A 22,749-nucleotide genomic window follows, 5' to 3' on the forward strand; every position below is an offset into this window, starting at 1 on the left:
CTCTAAATATGTGTGTGTGTGTGTGTGTGTGTGTGTGTGTTTTGAGACAGGGTCTTGCTATGTTGCCCAGGCTGGTCTTGAACTCCTGGGCTCAAGCAATTCTCCTACTGTGTGCTCCCACAGTGTTAGGATTACAGGTATGAGCCACCGTGCCTGGCCTGATTGAGCTTTTTTTTTTTTAACTGGAGTCTCACTCCATCACCCAGGCTGGAGTGCAGTGACACACTCGCGGCCAGCCCAGTGTCGACCTGCTGGGCTTAGGCAATCCTTCCACCTTAATCTTCCAAATAGCCAGAACTACAGGTACGTGCTACCACACCCAGCTAATTTTCTTTTTTAATTGTAGAGATGAGGTCTTGCCAAGTTGCCCAGGCTGTTCTCGTACCCGGGGGCTCAGGCAATCCTTTCACCTCAGCCTCCCAAAGTGCTGAGATTACAGACTTGAGCCACCGTGCCTGGCCCTGATTGACCTTTTTAAAAAAATTCTGCAGTTGCTGTGGAGAAAACAGAATTGTGAAGGTTGGGAAGAGGCAGGCATTGAAGCCCATTGCTAGGCAGGAGGCCACTGCAGCCTCCAAGTGAGAGAGGCTGGGGAAGAGGGGACAGATTTGGGATGTGCTTTTGAAGTAGGAAGCTTGAAGACTTGATGAACGAGACAGGAGAAGGGACAGGGAAAGAGAAGAATGGAGCATGCTTCCTAGATTTCTGCGTTAAGCTGTTGGCCTCACAACGACTCCACAAGGCAGGTGTGTGCCCGGGAGCACAGATGAGGAGACTGAGGTGAAGCAACTCGTCCAGGGTCACAGAATTACCAGGTCGCCTTGTGAGGATTCTAGCGTGGAGGCTTCAGAGGCCAGAGCTCATGCTGTCTTCCCTTGGCCACATAGCACGGGAGGGACAATTATTACAGTAATTAATAATAATAATGCAGACAGCCCCAGGAAAGGGAGCTCTTTAAGCCATGTGGAAATTGCTTTTTAGACCTCGGTGAGGTTCCTTGGCAGGGAGACAGTGCACGTGGGCATGGAACGGGATCTGAAAGGGGGGCTGGGGCAGTGCCAGGAGCTGGGTGCCAAGGGCCCTCTCCTCCCCAGCTTCCTCCTGCCTTGCCCAGATGACTTCTGCCTGGTAGATCTGGGAGCAGTGCAAGAGCTGACGGGAAGCCCTCCAGGTCTTCAACTTGGTCATCCATGTGGGAGCAGCTCCAAGAGCCTCGGGGCAGGACCCAGGGCAGTGAGGATGCAAGGGGCCACTGCTGGCCTGAATGGGGCTTTGGGAGGCCCTGGCTCTTGGCAATGCAAGCGCTCCCTGTGGCATCTCCAAATGAGCACACGCTTCAGAGTTCAAATCTGACAGGCCGGGTGATGCCAGGCACAGTTCTTCACCTCAGCTGTCTTGCCTGTAGGATGGGAGCGACATGCACCTCCTGGCACGGATCTGTAGGGTAAATAGGGTCACAGGTCAAGTGCCCAACCAAAGACCCGGCACAAATTAAATACTTGATTTATGCCATCTCTCTCCCACCCCATTTGCCAGATGTTTGATGCTGAATTGCTCCCTAGAAAAATGAGGTGATGCTGGTGGGCCCCTCAGGTCCAGAGGTCTCTGTGGGACCATCAGGATTCCTGTTTCTGCCCGAGTTTGGCTCACCTGTCCCCAGTCTGTCCTCAAGGAAGGCTGTACAGCCAGCTGGTCAGTGGCAGGTGAGGGTGGTGGGTGCTTGGGTCCTGCTACAACTAGGCTTTAGGGAGCTGGGTGGGAAGGACATGGGGCATTTCTAGAAGCCATCTGCATTCTCTGCAGGCCTTTATTGAGCACTTACGGCATGCCAGGCACTGAGTCACAACTTACTATGTGCCAGACACTATTCTAACTGTTTTGCATATATGTACTCTATTCATCTCAGAAAACCCCTGGAAGGGCGGGCTGATTATTACCTCTTCTTTATTACTGAAGCACAGTGAGGGTAAGTGACTTGCCTGAGGTCATACAATGAGCAAGGTTCAGAGCTAGGTGTCAGATCCAGCAATGAAGCTCCAAGTCGATACTCTCAACCCCCAGTCTTTTGCCCCAAGTTGGAAGGATGCTTAGGGTGGGTCGTGGGAAGAAGATGTATTATCTTCTCTTGACCTTTGTAGCCTCATGAATCTCTTTGGAAATCTGATGAAAGCTCTCCAGAAGGATGTATCCATAGATATGGCTTCCATACATACCAACAGTCTGTATTTTCTTAGAGTTTCAGAGGTTCCATGACCCCCATTAAGGACCCTGCTCCAGGGAAATGTATTTCTTTCTATGCTGCAGCCAGAATCTTTGATCAGTGCATTGATGCAGCATTTATGGACTTTGTTTAGCGACAGCCAGGGATGTGGGATGGTCAGTTCACCAAGCATCACAGCTCAAAAGTATCTCCCTTCAGACAGGTATACCCTGAGGATAGGGCTGTGTCAGGGATGGGGCTGTCTCCTCCTCCCTCAGACTGGGACTCTATGAGATTATTTATCTATTTATAGAGATAGGGTCTCGCTCTGTTGCCCAGGCTGGTCTTGAACTCCTGAGCTTAAGTGATCCTCCCACCTCAGCCTCTTGAATAGCTGAGACTACAGGCGCCAGCTACTGTGGCTGGCTTCTTTCTTAAGCTCCCCAGATGGGAGGTATAACCCCACGACCCTTTCTTTATGGCACCCGCGGGAGCTCTCATTTCACCTCACAGTGATTTCTTCCCTTGCTGAGGCCTGGGAGACATCTGGCCTCACAGCCCGGAACTACCCTGTTTCTCACTGCCACTGAGTTGGAAACGATTCCTTGAGGGTGTGGGGGGAGGAGAGGGACCCTGGCTGTGCTTCCTTGGCCTTGATTTATAGAACAAAAGAAGCCAAGCTTCAGGCTGCTGTGCAGATAGCAGAAGGATTGTATGCTCTTTTGGAAAAAAATAAATTTTGCCTGTTGGAAAAAAAAAATTCTCTTTGAGCTCTCCAAAGACGGAAAGTGAAGACAAAGCGCCTGTAGTGTAGTCTTGTCTGTGCCCTTGTGGCTGGGGCCCTTCTTCATGGCGGAAGACCTGGTCTCCTCCCAGGCTTCTGCTGGGCTCTGGGTCTGTGGGTGAGTGGCTCTCTGTCCCCAGGCCTGGGAGTCCTCAGTGGGTCCAGGTAAGGATCCTTGGGCAGGTGCTTTCCCTGGACGAACCTTCACGTGCAGCTCATGTGTATATTGTTGCGTGTGACGTTGCAGTGGTGGAGGCTAAGGCCCTAAGAGGGAGTGTCTTGTTTTTTGTTTGTTTGTTTTTTGAGTTGGAGTCTCACTCTGCAGCCCAGACTGAAGTGCAGTGGCCACTCCTGGCCACCGCAGCCTCGACCTGCTGGGCTCCGGCGATCCTTCCACCTCAGCCTTCCAAGTAGCTGGAACTACAGGCGTGCGCTACCACGCCCGGCTAATTTTTTTGATTTATTGTAGAGATGAGGTATCGCCAAGTTGCCCAGGCGGGTCTCGAAGAGGGAGTGTCTTAGCGGCATTTGGCCAACTGCCAACAGAGACATAACGGGAGGCACACATGGTTTAAACATGGCTTCAGGGGTCCTGCTCCAGACCTACAAAATCAGCCTCCGGGATTAGGGCCCCAGAATCTACGATTTTTCACACCTGGGGAGTCGTTGAGCCCCAGAAGAGTGAGGCCCATTGTTTGTGGGGTGAAGCCACCCCTCCAAGGCCAAGAGAGGAGGCTCAGCAGACCCTGGAGTGTCTGTCAGGCCTGGCAGTTGGGGCGAAAGGTGAATAGGTGCAAGTGGGAATGAGATGAGGGATTAGAGACGGTGTAGGGCACAGGAGCCTAGGTGAGGGGGCAGGTGGTCCTCAAGGCTGAGATGAGGGAAATGACGGGAGCTGAGGAACTGAGGCTGAGGAAGGGGAAAGGGCTGCTTGCAGCCAACGTGATGGGTTCAACACGCACTTCAGAAAGGCGTGCTGGGAGTGTGTTTTGGGATGGGCTTCCCTGGACCAGTGAGGGTGGAGGTGACTTGCACTGCCCTTGTCACCAGGTCATCCTGAGCATCCAGCAGGAGACTGACATGTCTGCTCAGTACCAGGCCAAGGATGGCCGGCCCATCAGGCAAGCCTGACTAGGTCCCAGATATTCCACATATCTCATCCCCTTAGCAGCCCTGAAATGTTCTGAGCCCCATTTGACAGATGAGGAAACTGAGGCACAAGAAAGGCAAGTCACCTGCCTGGAACTGACAAGCGAACCCAGCTTGTCTGACTACAGAGTCCACGCACTTAGTCGTTCATGCTACAGCCAAGAAGAAGTACAGGGTGCTGTTCTGAGCTTGACCGTGCGTCATCCAGGTGGGGAGATGAGAGCTTTGCTCACCCATCTGGCCATTCCTTCTGGTCTTCCTTCCGCCCTCCACCCTGCCAGACTACTGAGTCAGGTGGCGGGGGGGGGATCCCTACCGTGGAGGACTGCACAGCCAAAATGAGAGACAGATGCACCCAGATTTGCAGCCGGGGGCGTGCTGAATATTACCATGTGGCCCTACAAGTCAAAGTGCTGCACCCTTCAAACTAGACAGAGCTTGGGAGTGCAGAGGAAATGGTTGTTGGACAGTGTCCAGGAAAGGCAAAATTCAGGAGGAAGGATAGGATTGGTCTGGAAGGATAGTAAGAATTCAGCATAGTGGAGGAGAGAAGGCTTACGTTATCCTTGGGTGGTGGTTGCCAGGGTGACCCATGTCCCAGGACTCAGTGAGGGCTCTGGGCCACAGAAGCCAGGTGATTAGATTGTTTCTTAGTCTAACTGTGCACCTTGGCCCAACTGGAAATGGCAGGACCAAGAAAAGCTCTGCCTGCTTGTCTTTGAAGATGAGACCCACGCACATGTGCACTCGCACATACACACATATCTAGGCTGAAATCCACGGTCTTGCTGTCTTTTTTACTAACCCAGATGTGACCAAACCTGAGTTCTAGCCCCAAACTTGGAGGAGCCCTAGACCTTGAAGGAGCCACTAGCTGTCTCTCTGAGTCTCACATTCCTGATTTGTAAAGGAGTTGGAAAAGGTGACCTCTGAGGTCCTCTCCAGCTCGAACATTCTAGGATTTTATGTAATTACTGAATTTAATGATAGAATTCAGAGATAAACCTCCGCGCTTGTGTTAGTAGAGAAGTCCCCTCCCCCTTATTACTTTCCAGCTCCTCACTGTGCCTCAGGTTTCACCACTGTGGAGACATCTTTGGTTCTAAGGCATTTCTTCCTTTGTTTAAATCAAGAGAGAGCTGGCTGGGTGTGGTGGCTCATGCCTGTAATCCCAGCACTTTGGGTGACCAAGGTGAGAGGATTGCCTAAGCCCAGGGGTTCGAGACCAGTCTGGGCAACATGGCAAACCCTCGTCTCTACAGAAAATTTAAAAATTAGCATGCCTCCTGCCTGGGTGACAGAGTAAGACCCCAACTCAGAGAGAGAGAGAGAGAGAGAGACAGAGAGAAAGAGAGAGAGAGAGAGAGAGAGAAGCCCAGCCCCTAAACCTAGCACGCTTCAGGATGAGAAGGTCAGTCCACCTCGATGTGAATGAGGTATATGCCTACTTTTCAGAGCTGCCTTGTGTATCATTTCATCTGATGCTCACTGCAGTGGGCTGGGAGGTTTATCAGATGGTTTCCAGAGTGACAGCTGGCTGGGAGGGGCTGGTGGGGCCAGAAGAGTGGTGGTTGCCTATGGGCTTAGGAAGGGATAGCTGGGGGTGGCTGCCTTTGGGGAGAGGGCCCTGGAGTGAGGGAGGGGTAAGAGTTCTCCAGGGGCTGGTTTCCCACAAGCCATCTGCTCAGGGATTGGAACTGGGGGATTTATGAGCACAATCTAGGGCCTCCCCAGGTATCAGAGGACACTGTGTGTTGGCACCAGGCTGGTCTTTGGCTCCCACCTTGGGGTACAGAGCGTGGGGGTGGTGTTGACTATGGGATCACAAGTTGCCTGACAGACTGTCACTACCAATGGCTTCAGTGACAGGGACTGAGTAAGGCCTCCTCCTAGAACTTTCTGGCTCTACCACTGTTTGCTGTAGGACATGGTCACTCCCTATCCCTCCCTGGACCTCCAGCACCCCTCATCAAGGAGAAGGTGGGACAAGTGACCTTCAGGGCTTCATCTAGCAAACATTAGGAGCTGGCTGTCAGGTAATGACACAGAGCAGTGCTGGTTGTTTTCTCCGGGAAAGCGGTTCAAAGGGCACAAGGACCCGTGAGGGATTGTGAGAGTGGAAGGGGAAGGTGATAAGATCCTTGGGGCCTCTGGGAGGGAGGTGGGACAAGGCTGATGGTTTGGGAAGTGAAGCAGGACTTGGAGGCAGCTCAGGAAGTCAGAAGCTGCTGCACCGGCAGGAAGGGCTCACAGTGGCTCCTTCAGGGAGCCGGAAGGAAGACTGAGTCAACACAGAATGCCTTTGTGAGCGGGTCTCCCGATGGGCCCCTGGGCTCAGTCCCACTGAGACCTCTGGGAGCCTGTGTAGAGCAGACCTGTCCCTGGGGGAAGTGAGGAAGCTGGCAGCTGTTCCCTAGCCCCTGCCCTTCCTTGGTTAAGTGCTGCCCCTGGGAACTTGAGCTTTCTGGCACTTGCCATAGGCCTGCCAGAGAAGGCCCTCAGGAGAGAAGCAGATGCAGGAGGAACCCAAGGGTGTGTACAGGAAGTACAAGGGCTGAGAAGATATGGGCAGGGCACCAGCCACCTTCAAGGCGGATGCCACAGTCTCTGTCGCACAGAGGAGGAAACAGGCTTGGAGAGGTTGAATCTCCGGCAGAGACTGAGTTTCCACTGGGCTGTGTTGCTTCCTGACAGCATGGGGTCACTGTGAAATGAGGGAAACCAGATGTGTAGGACATAGCCTGCCTGATCTCCCATGCCTCCACTTCCCCATCTGTAAGATGGGACAGTACCTATCCAATAGCAGCCTTGCAGGGCAGCGTGAGAATTAGGAGCTCATATTTGCAAAACAGCACACTGCCTGACCCATCACCTGGGTTCAGTAATGGCGGCTGTTACTGCACAGAGGCAAGGCAGGAGGGGCCTCACACCTGTTCAAAGACCTGTCTGTCCCCAGAGGTTGTGTCCAGCCTCTTGCTGCCGTGCCTTCCAGTCTGATGAGCAGAGCCATGTGCTAGCTCTGGCCTTGACCACAGAAGGGCCCTGTCCAAATGAGTCTGTTTCCCCTGGGAGGTGTAATTCATTACTCCATCAGCACTGATGAGACCACCAAACAAAGGCTGTAAGTAGGTTCCTGAGAGAATGGGAGACTGCATGGGTAAGTTTTAATGATTTTATTTTATTTTCTTTTTGAGAGACAGAGAAGCAATCAAAGGATAGTTTATAGAAAGACTAAGGCATTGGACAATTTGGGATTGGGCCCGAGAGTGAGTGGCTGTGGACCCCTGGGCACCAGGGTACCTACCCAGAGCATGCCTGACAATGGTGGGAGCCAGAAGTAGGCAGCTATACATCCCTTAGGAAGGTGAGGCTGAGACCCTCCAGGGCCCATTCAGTGCCCGGCTTCCAATGGAACTTCATAAATGATTGCGGAAGTAGCTGCCTTCTCCTCCTGCTTTGCCTGAGGCCAGGCCAGAGGCAGCCTCCGTGTCTCAGTAAACAGCCTGACTCCCCTGAGGTCGACTCCTCCCCTCCAACACTGCTAACACCTCCTTTCTCCCTCTTTCAGGAACCTCTTGGACAAAGACATGTTTTCCAAGTCTGACCCACGTAAGTCCTGCTCTGACTATAATAACAGCAACTGCATTTTAATGACTAATCACAGTCGCAGACGCCTGAGCCCATACTGAGCGCTAACTATGTTCCAGGCACTGTTCCAAGTGTGTCAAGACTGTTTAATGTTTCACCGATTGGTGCCTAGAGAAAGAGAACTGGGACTTTGACCCTTCCCAGCCTCCAGACTTATGAAGCTTCAACACAACAGAGCGGGTTGGGAGGGGTTAGGGTATTTATGGGGTCAGAAGGTCTCAGTACCAGGGAAACCAGTTCATTTAGGAGTTTCGATAAGCTGTGATCTGGTAGGATGAGCACTGATTTTGGAGACCAGGGTTCAGCCCTGAGCAGTGCATGACTCTGGACAGGTCTTTGGCCTCCTTTGAGCCTCATTTTCCCCAGTAGTAAAGCAGGGCTGATGGTAATAATCGGCCTCATGAGACTGCTTTGGCCTGTAAGGAACAATGCTGGTTTCTGATACTCTCCCCACCACCCCTCTGCCACCCATTCCTCCATCATGCCCATCTGTCTGCCTGCCTCAGACTTTGACCCTGGCTGTGACCTAGAAGTGAGGGTCCCCAACCTCCCTCCCAAATTGTGCCCCTTCCAGACCCACCTATGTCCTAGGCCCCTTTCTTTGAGAGAACTCCTCTGGATTGGTGCCTCTGGCACCCTCTGATCCAAGCTTGGGTGCCAGACTCTTGGACTAACGCAGCAAGACCCCTGCCATCTCAGGAGACAGCCTCCACTCCTGCCCAGACCCAACAGTGCTGCCCAGGCTGTGGTCTCCTGGGGCACCCGCCCATCTAGGACCCTCCTCATCTGGGACCCCCACCTTCCTCTCTGCCTGGGTGTTAACCCATTTTTTTTCTCCTCTCCCCAACAGTGTGCGTCATGTATACTCAAGGGATGGAGAACAAGCAATGGCGGGAGGTAGGTGCAAGTCCTTCCCCATGTCTGGAACGCCGGCCTGTCCCTGATGGTCTCTCTGCCTGCCTGTCTCTAACTCTGGTGCGGTTCCCTGACATGTTTCTAGCTGCAGCATCTACGCCCTCCTGAAGGCTCCTGAGGCTTGCAAAGGTGGAATCTTGTCCCTGCTGCTGCAGGAAGAGACTAAAGATGGAAGTCTGATTCCTACCCTCAAAGAGCCCCAGTCAGAGGGAAGATACAGCCCTGTCCTTAGGGAGTCCCAGTCTGAGAGAGGAGACAACCCTCTGCTCAGGGAGCGCCAGTCCAGGGAGAAACAGAGGGAGTCCAGACTCATTAAGACCCCCTTACTGGTCGGGCTCGGTGGCTCAGCCTGTAATCCCAGCGCTTTGGGAGGACAAGGTGAGTGGATTGCCTGAGCCCGCGGGTTCGAGACCCGCCTGGGCAACTTGGCGAGACCTCATCTCTACAATAAATCAAAAAATCAGCCGGGCGTGGTAGCGCATGCCTATAATTCCGGCTACTCGGAAGGCTGAGGCGGAAGGATCGCCGGAGCCCAGCAGGTCGAGGTTGCGGTGGCCGGGAGCGGCCACTGCACTCCAGTCTGGGTGACAGAGTGAGACTCCAACTCAAAAAAAAGACCCCCTTACTGTGGCCAGAGGCATGAGTACGGCTACCAACACCATGTCTCATCCACAGCAGCCTTCCTTCCCATGGCTGCCGGTTAAAGTGAGCATGACTTCAATTAGGTAATTTCCCTGCTTGGAAAACTTCAGGGACTCCCTCTGCTTTGAATCAGGTTTCAACTCCTTAGCCTGGCTCCCAGAAACCCACCACAACCTCGGATGACCCGGCTTTCCAGCCTCGTCTCATTTCCAGTGTCCCCCACAACATCTCTGTAAGTCTTTTGTCTCGTGTGAGCAGAAGGATGAGGAGAGGGCCGATATGAAGTCCCACTCCCAAGAATCACAGAGATAGTTGGTAGGTGCATGGGGGATGCCTTCAGTCCATTCCCCGCCCCCCAGTTAGAGGGATCGTGTTTTTCCTGTCTCTCCTCAGAGCCCTCCAGTGGCTCCCACCTTGCAAAACTACAGTCCCTGTGAGGGCCCACCAGACCCCACGCGTTTCGACTTCCTTCCCCTGGTTGACCTTGTCTCCGGCTGCTGGCTGCTCCCTCACTCCATTCCAGCCACGTGGCCCCTTCCCACCTCATAGCCTTTCCTCTTGCTGTTCCTTCTTCCTGGAGTGCTCTTTTTCCACATGTCCATGGGGTTCCTCCACACCTTCTCAGCTGTTGACTCAAGCATCACCCTGTGGAGGCCTCCCTTGGCCACCCAATTTCACGTTCCAACACCTCTTATTCCCCTTCCCTGCTTTTTATTGTCTCCGTATTACTTTTCACCATCTACCATACTCTTTTTATTTATTTTTGAGTCAGAGTCTCACTCTGTCACCCAGGCTGGAGTGCAGTGGCAAATCACAGCTCACCGCAGCCTCAACCTTCTGGGCTCAGGCAATCCTTCCCTCTCAGCTTCCCAAGTAGCTGGGACTACAGGCGCATGCCTCGACACCCGGCTAGTTTTTTTTTTGTAGAGATGAATCCTCGCTTTGTTGCCCAGTCTGGTCCTAACCCCTGAGCTTAGGCCATCCTCCCGCCTCAGCCTCCCATGCAGCTGGGACTACAGGCATGCACCACTGTGCCTGGCTACTTAGTTATCTTGTGTATCATATGTCAGCTCCACAAGGGCAAGAATCTTCATCTGCTTTATTCACTGCTACATTCTGAGCACCTAGACCAGTGCCCAGCACACAGTAGGTGCTTAATAAGTGGTTGTCAAAAAATGAATGGATGAGGATAGTAAGTTGGGCCTCCAGAGGCTGACAAGGGTGCGGCAGCTGTTGTTGCATCCTCACCTCTGCCTCATTCCTCCCCTGTGGAGCTCTCAGGCAAAGAGTGTTTTCAGGGGAGGGAAAGAAAGCAGGAACCTGGCTCAGGATGAGGGATCCCAGTACCCTCTGGCTCCTGTTTGGACAACAAAAGAATCCATCCCTCCTTTCTCTTAGATAATAGTGTCTGGCTAAAGCAAAGAGGAGGCCGAAGTCTGGGAGGGGCCGAGGGACAATTGTTTCCTTCCATGGGGGGGAAATGGGGTGAGCTTGCTGGTCTGAACACAGAAGCTGGTTTCCTTTGGCCTTCGTAGTTGTCTGAGCTGGCTGGAGGTTGAACTTACTCCTGGTGAGCAGAAGAGGCACAAGAATGGGACAAGAGGAGATTTGCCCAAGGCTGTGGCCCTATTGGCCTTGGCAACCTCACCTCATGTCCATCTCCACCCACATTCGGGAGGGAGGCCCTTGAGCTCCAGACAGACAGTTCACTTGGGGCCTTCTCTGGGAGAGAGAAGCCCCAGTAGCTGAGAGGGCAGAGGTAACTGGGAAGAGAGGCGGAAAGCCTGTCTCCCAGGTCCATGGAAAGGGGAAGCAAAAGGGACAGTGCACAATATGCCCGATGCCATGAGCCCAAGGGCGAGGAGATCCTCCCAGGTGACATGACAGAATAGCCACTCATGCTTCAGTAACTCAGGCCTTATTAACCAACTTCCCTTCCTCATTGGTGGCCAGGCAGGAGGGTCGCCTGCCCTGATCTCACCCCTTAGACTTGGTGGGACTGAGAGGCTGAAGGGGGTGAATTTTATCCATAAAACATGTGCGAAATATTTCCTTAGGGGACGAGTTAAAGTTTACTGATTCACCCTTTTCTAGACTGTCAGCCAATTAAAGCATAAACCAGATTGCTAGGGAAGCGTTTAGCCTCCTTAAGTGAACTAATTACTTTTGAGGCCTTTTGGCCCGCTTCATAGAAACCAGGAATGTGCTAATGTCGTAGTGATTCATTAAGGAAAGTCTGGAAGGGCCTCTTCAAAAGGGCACTGCTTGGCCAGCGTTAATTACATTCTATAATTGAGACTTGTCCATTTGGTTTGGGGTCCCTGGTTGTCCAAGTCGCATCTTGTTACCACACGTGCCCCCAGGGTGGACTGGAAGGAAGGTGAATGGCCTTGGTGTGGAATACACCTGTGCCTGGCTCCTGGTTCCAGCCCTTCCTGGAGGTGGGACCTAGGCTAGTTGCTTAATCTCTCTGAACCTCAGTTTCCACATCTGTCATCTGGGGATAGTGTCTACCTTCCAGGCCTGTGGTGAGGATGGAGGTCATGTGCCTTGGTGTGTGGTCAGTGCTCAGTAAATGTCAGTCATTGTGCGGCATCATCCAAAGTGTTTGGGGCCTTGCCAGTCACCCCCTCATTTCAGTCAGTATTTTGCAACAGTAAGCATTTATGACATGCAACGTACCGGGATGGGGGGAGACAGAGAGATGGGTCAAAAGAACAGGGCTTCACCGAAAGTGTGAATCGTAGCTAGGGGATTATTTGCAGTGTGGCAGAGTAGATGCATGCAGGTCAACAGTCCCAACAGGAAATGGTGAGAAGGGAAGAATGCATGGAATAAAATGGGAGCTCAAGGGAGGGAGAGTTACAGACTAAAAGTCACATTCAGCTAAAGCATTTTGATATGTCAGTTGGGTTTTTTGGGGTTTTTTTTGAGTTGGGGCATCTCACTCTGTCACCCAAGCTGGAGTACTGTGGCTCAGGGGATCCTTCTGCCTCACCCTCCCAAGTAGCTGGAATTGCAGGTGTGAGCCACCCCACCCAGCTGGTTTGGATTTTTTTTAATGGAATTTGAACCTAAACACAAGCCATCTGCCTAAGGCAGGCTTGATGTGGAGCAGAGGAGAATGTGGGTTGGAAGGAACTAGAGATATCTGGCTCAACCTCCCTGCCTTATAGAGAGGCAGGACTGGCCTCAGGTTGTGGAATCAGGATGCTAGACCTCAGTGCAGTAGGGATGTCCACTTGGAGGAACTGAGTTGGGCTGGGTTTCACTGAAGCTGAGAGACATGGCACAGGGGCCCAGTACCAAAAATGGTGGCGTGAGCAAAGGCACGGAGGGAGGCTAGAAGGAGCAGTTCAGCCCAGGTCCTGCATTGTTGAGGATATAATAAAAGGGTGGGTGGAATTCAAGGAAGCCAGTGAGGGATGGTGAGTTGCAGGGGTGGCAACAGTGGGCAGTCATACCACCTCAGGCCTGGGTTTTTGGAACCCCATGGTGGCTTCTGGAGAGAAGCAAGTGTCCCAGTGGAGGGACACAGTCAACCCAAGCAACCTCAGTCTCTTCCCGTCTTCTGATCTCCTACTGGCATCTCCCACTAGTGGCACCTCACTCAGAGACTTAGGGCCAGGGGACCGTTGACACAGCCCACTTGGGTCAGCCTCCCTGGGCCCAGAGCGGAGAAAGGCCAGAGTGGAACCAGAGTGGCACATGCAGCTGCCCAGCACAGACAGCAAGCACATGGGTGAGGCTGGCATTGAGGGGGTGAGGCCAGCGAGATGCAGGATGAGTCAACAGAAGGGGGTTCGTGGGTGTCAGACTGAGGATAGCGGGAGTCGTAGGGTCAAAATATCAGAGCAGGGGGGTCCCTAGAGATCAGAGATGTCGACTTCATTTGCGAGAGGTGATCAGGACCCATGCCCAGACTCCAGGGGTGAAGATGGTAGAGCTCAGCCACATGGGCACAGGCTTTAAGCTATTTCTGGAGAAGAGAGGATGCGCTTACACATACCGGGCATCAGGAGGGGGGGCCTACTTTCTTACCCAATTCTCTGTGCAACCCATAGAGGAAAGTATCAAGAATGGAGATTTCAAGAGATATCCAGATCCAATTCTATAGAACTGACCCTGAGACTGAAGAACGCCCTTGCAAGTACGCAGGAGCCAGCCCCCGCTACTCCAGTTGCTAATTGACCCTTGGGAGCGAATCGCCTCTCTCTTACCAGAATCTTGACCAAGAGATAATAATCCCCTGACCAGGAGTCGAGTGCCGGCACAGCATTTCTCCAGGCAGGGCCCAGACATGGGGTTTGCACAAGGCTGCACAGAAGCCAATTCCGGAAGGACGAGAGCTGCTCGGGAGGGCTCCTGGCTGCCAGGCTTCAGCTGGTTTTAACCGTTTGGGTCATTGTTATGCCTTCTGAGAAAGTTCCATCTTCCCAGCACCTAAATCTGTCACCACATTTTATGAAAATGAACTCAAGATGTAATTTTAGCGCAGAAAACCGAGCACCATTTGCATCAAGGCCTGCCGGGGCCTTCTGCTTGTCCTGGGGGAGGCAGAACGGCCAGGCGGGAAGAGTCCCAGTTCCAGAGATGCTCTTGACCCAAAGGGGTTCCGCATATGAAAAGAGGGGGTGGAGATCCCGGTCCCTCCCTCACCAGGTGCTGTCCCAGCTGAGGGTCCCTTAGAAAGAGGAGATGGGAATCGCAGAATCTTAAGTGTGTCCAACTGAAAGCCCCACACCACCCGCAGTTCCTGTGGCCTCCAGCCACCAGCCCACACGTCCCTGCCAGAGTGTTTAGTCTATTTTCAAGCAACCTCAGCCTGTTTAGCATTTCAACACCTGCTGGGAAGGATGGTTCATCCCTAAGTATTCAGGATGATCTTCCTCTGGACAATTTCGTATGTGCCTTCACAAAACCTTGCTTCAGCAAACATGTGTTGGGCACCATCTCAGACCATTCAGGCTGCTGTAACAAAAATGCCATCAACTGAGTGCCTAAAAAACAACAGAAATTTGTTCTACACAGTTCTGGAGGCTGGGAAGTCCGAGATCAAGGTGCCAGCAGACTCCATGACTGGTGGGGGCCCATTCCTGTGGGGTAGGGACCCCTTCTTTCTTGCTGTCCTCACACGGTGGGAGGGATGAACGGGCTCTGATCCGTTTATGGAGGCCCTCGTCACTTCCTAAAGGTCCTGCCTCCAATTTCTACCACGTGGGAGGGTGAGGGCGTCAACCTGGGGATTTTGGAGGGACACAAACATTCAGACCTAGCAGGCACCTACTGTGTGCCAGGGATGAGGGCTGGGGATATAGAGGAGGGCCAGACACAGTCTACAACCAGAAGGGCTCGTTTTCAATTCAGTGAGATAATAGTGGTAACAATAATACTGATAACAGCAAACACTTAAGTGCCTGTCATGTGCCAGACACTGCATTAACACATTTAATACTCACAACAACCCTATGAAGGAGGTATTATTATTATTACTGGCCCCATTTGACAGAGGAGGAAACTGAGGCTTTTTATATTATTGTTTCCTGTCACCTTACCAACCTGAGCACTCTCCCTGGAGCATGTGCCCATTTGTCCAAGTTCTTTGAAAAGTGTGTGTGATTCCGGGCTCGGTGGCTCAGCCTGTAATCCCACGCCTTTGGGAGGCTGAAGTAAGTGGATTGCCTGAGCCCGCGGGTTCGAGACCCGCCTGGCAGTGAGACCTCATCTCTACAATAAATCAAAAAATCAGCTGGGCGTGGTAGCGCATGCCTGTAATTCCGGCTACTTGGAAGGCTGAGGCGGAAGGATCACCGGAGCCCAGGAGGTCGAGGCTGCGGTGGCCGGGAGCGGCCACTGCACTCCAGTCTGGGCGACAGTGAGACTCCAACTCAAAAAAACAAAAAAACAACAACAACAAAAAAGAAAAGTGTGTGATTGCACCATCCATCTCTCCAGCCAAGAGCATCATGGGCTGGCTCCCCCTTCACGGGACCTTGAACCAGACAATCACCACGCTCCTTTCTTCTGGTCTCCACATTCTGTGTGTATGTTTCTTTTGGCAGATGTTTTTGGCCTGATTCATATTGAGTTTGGGGACTTCTCTATCTTTCTCCGTGAGTTGCTGTCCAAACAGTATTTCCCCAACTCGGACTTGACAATGAGTTTGTGAACCTAAATGCCTGATTTTGCATTTATCCCCATTATGTCATTTGTTGGATCTCGGCTGTTGTTGTGGTTTATGAAGATCATGTTGAATTTCAGTTGTACATTCGGCATCTTGGCTCTGCCTCCTGGTCCTGGGTCAGTTGCCGTCATCATCCAAGTGGGTAACAAGGAGTTCAATGGGATAGTGTCCTGAGGTCTTCCACTAGAGATCTTTTCCCAGATTGACCTCCGTTGCTTTTTTTTGAGTTAGAGTCTCATTGTCACCCAAGCTGGAGTGCAGTGGCAGGCTCATGGCCACCTTAGTCTGGCCACCTGCAGCCTGGACCTGCTGGACTTGCTGGACTCAGGCAGTCCTTCCACCTTAGCCTTCCAAGTAGCTGGAACTACAGGTGGGCACCACCAGGCCTGGCTAATTTTTTTATTTATTGTAGAGATGAGGGCTTGCCTCATTGCCAGGTTGGTCTCGAACCCTGGACTCAGGCACTTCTCTCACCTCCACCCACAAAGTGCTGGAATTACAGGCTTGAGCCACCACGCCCAGCTGACCTCAGTTCTTTAATCTACCTTTGGGGTAGGCTTTTCATCTACTTATGTTCTACATGACTTTATTATAATCCATCCCATGTTGTCCCATCTGGTCCCTAAGGACATCATAAACAATAGTCAAATACCTTGTCAGATGAGGCTCTGATATTCACTAACTGTGCGACTTGGGTGAGGTGTTTGTCTTCTCTGAGTCTCAGTTTACTAATCTGTAAAATGGAGTTGAGAGACCTGCTTGGGAGGACTAACAAAAGTAATGCTTTTGAACATGCTGTAAATATCAACTACAATCTGCCATTTCCCAGCTTCAGCACCTGGGCGCTCCATCACAGGGGGAATGGCCACCTTTGGAGACCTTATGAATGACACCAATCCTGGTGACACTGGAGTTGAGTCCTGAGAGGTGCCATGCATAAGTCTGGAGGGAGGGTGCTCCAGGCAGAGGGAATAGCAAGTGCAAAGGCCCTGAGGCAGGAACAGGCTTACTGCATTTAAAGAAGAAAAAGAAGACTAGTGTAGTCTGCGTGATGTAGCAATGAGGACAGTGGGTGGTAGGGTCACAGAAGTCAGGTTCAGGTCACGTAGGTCTTTTTAGCCCATGTAAAGAGTTTAAAGGCCAATTTGGATGTGATGGGAAGGTGTTTGGGAATTTTGAGCAGGGAGATAATGGAGCCCGGTTTCTGTTTCAGAAGATAGCCGTGGCCACTGTGTGCAGGATGGATTCAGGGGCAGGGCAGAAGCAGGAAGACGATTTGCCATCTTGCGGAGGTCTTGGCATGAGACCGTGGTGGGCAAGGACATATGTTCCAATGCCAAGAGTTTAAATCTGAAGTGAAATGACCCTCCACCCACCAGGCTATGAACCCAATTTGGACTCCCTGATGACCCACACAGGACCTAACTCCAGTCATGCTACACAGACCTTTACCAAAAGATTTAAAGGAGCCAGGCACGATGGCTCATGCCTGTAATCCCAACACTTTGGGAAGCAGAGGCAGGAGGATTGCTTGAGCCCAGGAGTACGAGACCAGCCCGGGCAATATAACGAGACCTCGTCTCTACAAAAATATCAGAATATTAACCGGGCATGGTGGCACGCTACCTATGGTAGTCCCAGCTAGTTGGGAGACTGAGGTGGAAGAATCACCTGAGCCCAGGAGGTCAAGGCTGCGGTGAACCGTGATCGTGCCACTGCATGCCAGCCTGGGTGACAGAGTGAGACCCAAAAAAAAAAGAAAGAGCTAAAGGAATGCATGAGCCTTTATTACTGCTAAGGCACAAAGCAGGAGGCAGGCCTCTCTAAGAGGTGGACTCCAAAGCGAGTTGGGCGTTGGCTTTCTGGACTCTTCCTTTTTTGCAGAGAGGTATCTGCCTTTGCAAAGAGAGGCTCCTCCTGAGCCTTGGGAAGCCTTTGGCGGCCTTTCCTCTGGTCTTGTAGTTGAATTTCCAGGGCCCTGACTCCCTGTCCTGGACCGAGGCTTTGCTATGAGGACTGACTGGGTCTGTGGGCATCTGCTCACAGTCTTGGGGTTAGGGCTTTACCACCTGCTGTGGCATAGAGAAATGCTGACGTGGGTGTCCCTTCAAATCCTGGCCTTGCTGCTTCCCTTAACCTGCTGAAGCCTTCATTTTTCTCATCAGTGATATGGGATGTCTGCTGCCTGGGCTGTGGTGGGGACTAAATGACAGACTCACTTAGCACAATGCCTGCCCATGTCAGCACGTGTCAAAGTATTATTACTATTAGGCAACACCATCAGACAAGCTGTAGAGTGGCTCTGTCCCCTTTCCTGCCATTCCTTAAATAAGAGGGTGACTGCTATGCCTGCCATCCTGTACGGTGTCTACGTCAGCAGCACCCCACCATCCCCACTCCCTCTCCACACCCAGATGAGGAAGCAGAGGCCCAGAGGAGTCCTGGCTTTGCCCAACAGCTCAGTGAGAGAGTGGTAGAGCTGGGACGTGAGTTTGGTCTCCCGAGTCTGGATCTCCGGTCCTCTTCATCTGCCCAACCCATTGATTTTCTTTCTTTCTTTCTTTCTTTTTTGAGTTGGAGTCTCACTCTGTCGCCCAGACTGGAGTGCAGTGGCCGCTCCCGACCACCGCAGCCTCGACCTGCTGGGCTCTGGCGATCCTTCTGCCTCAGCCTTCCAAGTAGCCGGAACTATAGGCGCACTACCATACCTGGCTAATTTTTGATTTATTTAGAGACGAGTTGCCCGGTTTGGTCTTGAACTCGCAGGCTCAGGCAATCCACTAGCCTCGCCCTCCCAAAGTGCTGGGATTACAGGCTGAGCCACCAAGCCCGGCCTGGCCCCTAATTTTCAAAGTGGACTTTGCTATGCCCAGGGTTGGCTGGTGGCACCTCAGGGACCAACTGTGAATTGTGTGTGGCCCCTGCCTCCCCTTCCCCCTTCAACCAGAGATGTTCATGATTTCTGTGCAATACATTAGACATAAGCTTAAGAGTTCACGGGAAGAAAGGCGTTTGCTTTTCTAGTAAAACCCAAGTTCTAGGCCAGGTCCCTTGGAGACAGATAGATCTATTTACTCTTTGGTATTAGTGCCCAGGTGCGCTTTATGGTTGTGGCTGAGCTGTTGAGAGTGTGGGCTCCAAAGTCAAGTCCAAAAATGGACCCGCCACCTGCCCAGCGGGGGGATCTTGGACGAGCGCTTAGGCTCACAAACCTGCTGTGAGGATTAAATGAGCTAATTCATGTAAAGTGCCTGGCACGCAGAAAAAGCACGATAATGGCTCTTATAAGAAGCCCTAAGTGAGGAAGCAATGCTTTACCTGGAAGAAAGGAAGCACTGACGGTATCATTTCAGAAATGTGGATGACATTTGGTAGGCGCTATAGATATCTTGGGGTGAGCTGGGGGACAGGTGGTCTGGGGGTCCTCCACAGTGCTTGGCTTCCTTTAGGGTGGGGCTTGCTTGGGCCCCTCGCCCTCTTCTGCAGCCAGACCCAGGGCCGGGAGGCTGAGGGTGGGAACAGGGTGGTGGAGTGTTTTGCTGGCATCTTGGTAGCCAGGTAAAAGGGCCATTCCCGCAGGAGCTGGGACATTCAACAGATTATCTGGAACAATGGCTGATTAGGAACTAAGCTTTTTGGCAGGAAGTCTTTCATTATAAGCTTGGTAAAATTTCACAGCTTGCTGTTGGCCCCTGGGCTGGATAGGGAGCCTTCTCTGTCCAGGCCAAGAACAGTGAGGACGTTAGAGCCTCTGGTTTCACACAAGCCTCCTGTCTCTACATCTGCTCTTTCTCACCCAGAAGTCTTAACAAAACAGGTAGCGGTTCCGTGTGACTTCAGGCAAGCCCCGTCCTCTCTCCGAGCCTGGTTTTCCTCACTGTACGAGGAGGGGTGGCCATGGAATTCTGGACCCTTCAGTGAAATTACCCGAGAGGACTTTCCAGACCTAAGATGGTGGCAGGCCTGGCATGGCCAGATGCTCCATGCCCCTCCCACTCCCTAGACCCCGCCTTTCCTGTGCCAGATCTCAGGCCCTTTGCCTCCCCAGTTACAGTGCACCCCTCAACTCCCACCCTGCTCGCCAGGCTGCTGTTCGTAGGACCAACCTTGGAAAGCATATTTCCTTTTTTTGCTTCTATTTAAGTCAGGTAGCTTCCTGTCCTCTAATTTTAATCCTGGTGAACATGATTCATGACAGGCCAGGACTGGGCTCTGCAGCTAGGCTTTTAAAATCCCCAATTAAAGAGCCATCAGTAATATATGAAAATTATAGGGGAGTTACAGCTGAGGAAGGGTGAGCCGCTCATGAGGTAGAGAGCACTCTGGCCACTCCAACCTCCTGTCTGGCTGGCACAGCCACTAGGGGCTTTGCAGCTGGGGGGGCGGGGTGCGGGATGTCTCTAGGGCTCCATCCAGCTGTAATCTGCAGGAAGGCAGGAGCTTCCTAAACCAAGGGCCATTAAGATTGTTCAGACTTGCAGAGAGTCACCCACTCATTACTGAGGTAGGGGCCTGTGGCCAGCACCATGGGATGCTGCGCCTGTGATGTGTCACTCCTGGGAGCTCTAGTCCTCTCTTTTCCACAGCTGGAGGCCTCTGGGGGAACACTCCTGGCCTCCTGCAACTCTGTTTCTTATCTGTAAAATAGGGATGATCATAATATCATCTCCACAGGTTCACCATGGGGTTTAATGAGATCATGGATACGTGGAAGGGTTTTGAAGATAAGGAGTCACGATACAAAGTAGAAGGAGGAGAAGGGCTTGATGGAAGAGAGAAACCCGAGCTAGGGGTGTCGACAGGCCCCGTTCTGGATGAACTGGGGCATGGCTCAGGGCTGGGAGCCCTACCTGACCTGGGCTCCTGTCTTGCTTCCTAATTAGCTGTGTGACCTCGGTCAGAACCTCCTCTAACCCTCCGACTCCCCCACCTCCACCTGCCCTGCCTCTGTTTTCTCACTGGTTAATTGAGAGGATTTAGTTCCTTCCAGCTCTAAAATCAGGTCCTAGTTCAACTTGTTAATTAGCCTTTTTTTTTTTTTTTTTTTGAGTTGGAGTCTCACTCTATCGCCCAGGCTGGAGTCCACTGGCCGCTTCCGGCCGCTGCAGCCTCAATCTACTGGGCTCTGGCGATCCTTCCACCTCAGCCTTCCGAGGAGCTGGAATTACAGGCATGTGCTACTACACCCGGCTGATTTTTTTTTTTTTTTTTTATTGTAGAGACGAAGTCTCGCCAAGTTGCCCAGGCGGGTCTTGAACCCGCGGGCTCAGGCAATCCACTCACCTTAGCCTCCTAAAGTGCCGGGATTATAGGCTGAGCCACTGAGCCCGGCTAATTAACATTTTTTTACAGAAATCAAAGGCGAGCCCAAGACACTTTGTGTGTGTGTGTGTGTGTGTGTGTGTGTGTGTGTGTGTGTGTGTGTGTGTGTGTTTAGTGGCTAGAATAGGGGTGGGGGCTAGGCAGGTATAGGTATAGGTCAGAAACACTCACCTGTATGACCTGACCTATAGAACCACCCAGATCCAGAGGAATAGTTAAGAGGTGGCAGGGACAGGAAGCACTGAAGACATTCAGAGTTTGGGCTGGCGGTAGAGAACTGGAATGAAGACTGGGTCAGGCGTAATCTCTGCCCCATTCACAGTATTAACCTCTTATTGATTAGTGACTATATCAACTCCTTATTGATTTGGAGCCAGCCTGCCTGGATTCAAATCCTGTTCCTACCACCTGCTACTACTAGCTGTGTGACTTTGGGCAAGTCCTGCAGTCTCTCTGAGCCTTATCTTAGCTTACCGATCTGTAAAACAGGGATAAAAGCACTGCCTCATAAGGTTGTTGTGAAGATTAAATGAATTACTCTATGGAGAACAGTGCCTGGCACGTGGTAGGATTGCACATTCCTTCTGTCCTTTGCCTGGAGGAGGGAATGATTTATTCTCCTTTGCCACAGGGAAATTTACCGCCAGAGGTGTCATCTCTCACAGATAACAAGCAGCAGATTCCAGCCGCCCCACTACACACCCTGGTCCTAGAGCCCCATTGTTCTGCAGCCATGGGCATTTGTGGGGCGCTGATCCAGGTGCTGGGGGATGCCCTTGAGCTGTCTGTTGCCATTGCCCCCCAGGCGGTGCGTGATGAGGAGAAAGAAGGGGCTCAGATTTTAGAAATCTTAAAACACCAGGGAGAGCCTCTTCCCTGGCTGCCTTTCTCTGCACCTTCTATTCAGCCAGTCAGCTTGTCTGAGCAGCCCCTACCCCTTCTCTCATTGAACAGCTTTCTTGTGTAAGGGTTTCTCTTGTCTTCTCTTTCCTTCTCTGCCAGTGGCCAGGGTGAGTTTTCTCCAGACCTGGGTCACTAAGCAAACCTTATACTTTCAGCTGTTTTCTTTATTCTCTCTCTCTCTCTCTCTCTCTCTCTCTCTCTCTCTCTCTCTCTCTCTCCCCCTCTCTCCCCACCCCCCTCTCTCCCCCTCCCTCCCCTCTCTCTGGTTCTTCCTTCCTTCCTTTCTTTCTTCTTCTTTTTCTTGTTTTGTGGAGACAGGGTCTTACTCTGTTGCCCAGGATGGTCTCAAACACCTGGCCTCAAGCAGTCCTCCTGCTTCAGCCTCCCAAAGTGCTGGGATTACAGGTGTGAGCCACTGCGCTTGGCCAGTGCTGCTTTTTTCTAACGGAGTCCTTGGGCATTGGGGGCCTAGGCATTGTGGGGAGCCCCTAGGGAGGGCAGGGCCTGGATCTTAATGGAGTAGCTGCTTTGTGCAAGCACAGGGCCAGCCCTGCATTTCCCTATCACTCTGTGTGCAGAAGATGTGTGGAGAGAAACCACTCAGAACTGGGAATCTCAGGGAATGTGAGCACGGGGACTCCTTTAGATGGGAGACAGAAGCCTTCTCAGATGTGGCAGGTGAGCAGGAAGAGGAGGAACAGCAGGAAATGTTAGCTGGTAGGAGAGTCTTAGAGACAAGGCTGGGGTCAGGCCCTTGGGACATAAACACACTTCCTAGGGGGTTTGGAAATGAGAAAGAACCAGAGTATGGAATCACTAATTAACAGAGCAAGTTTTATGTCCCAGACTCTTTCTTAAGTATGTTATATAAATTAAACCTTCAACAGCCCTATAACATGGGTATAAATTGTCATTCACATTTTACAGAGGAGGAAACCGAGGCAAGGCCACACAACTAGTGAGTAGCAGAGCCAAAATTTGAGCTCAGGAACCCCAGCCACA

At 52.0% G+C, this 22,749-nt stretch overlaps 1 protein-coding gene across 2 annotated transcripts in view; it reads left to right on the top strand.

The window, feature by feature from the left end:
- CPNE5 (copine 5) overlaps positions 1-22,749 on the top strand; it is a 103,035-nt gene that overhangs the window by 7,789 nt on the left and 72,497 nt on the right. For both annotated transcript variants that reach the window (XM_021715813.1, XM_008064582.2), the window contains exons 2-3: positions 7,702-7,742; positions 8,632-8,678. In XM_021715813.1, coding sequence (XP_021571488.1) covers positions 7,702-7,742; positions 8,632-8,678 — 88 coding nt within the window. The remainder of the gene's footprint in view (positions 1-7,701; positions 7,743-8,631; positions 8,679-22,749) is intronic.

The sequence above is a fragment of the Carlito syrichta genome, unplaced genomic scaffold (assembly GCF_000164805.1).
Source record: "Carlito syrichta isolate Samal-C Ts95f unplaced genomic scaffold, Tarsius_syrichta-2.0.1 Scaffold307715, whole genome shotgun sequence".
Lineage (NCBI taxonomy): Eukaryota > Metazoa > Chordata > Mammalia > Primates > Tarsiidae > Carlito > Carlito syrichta.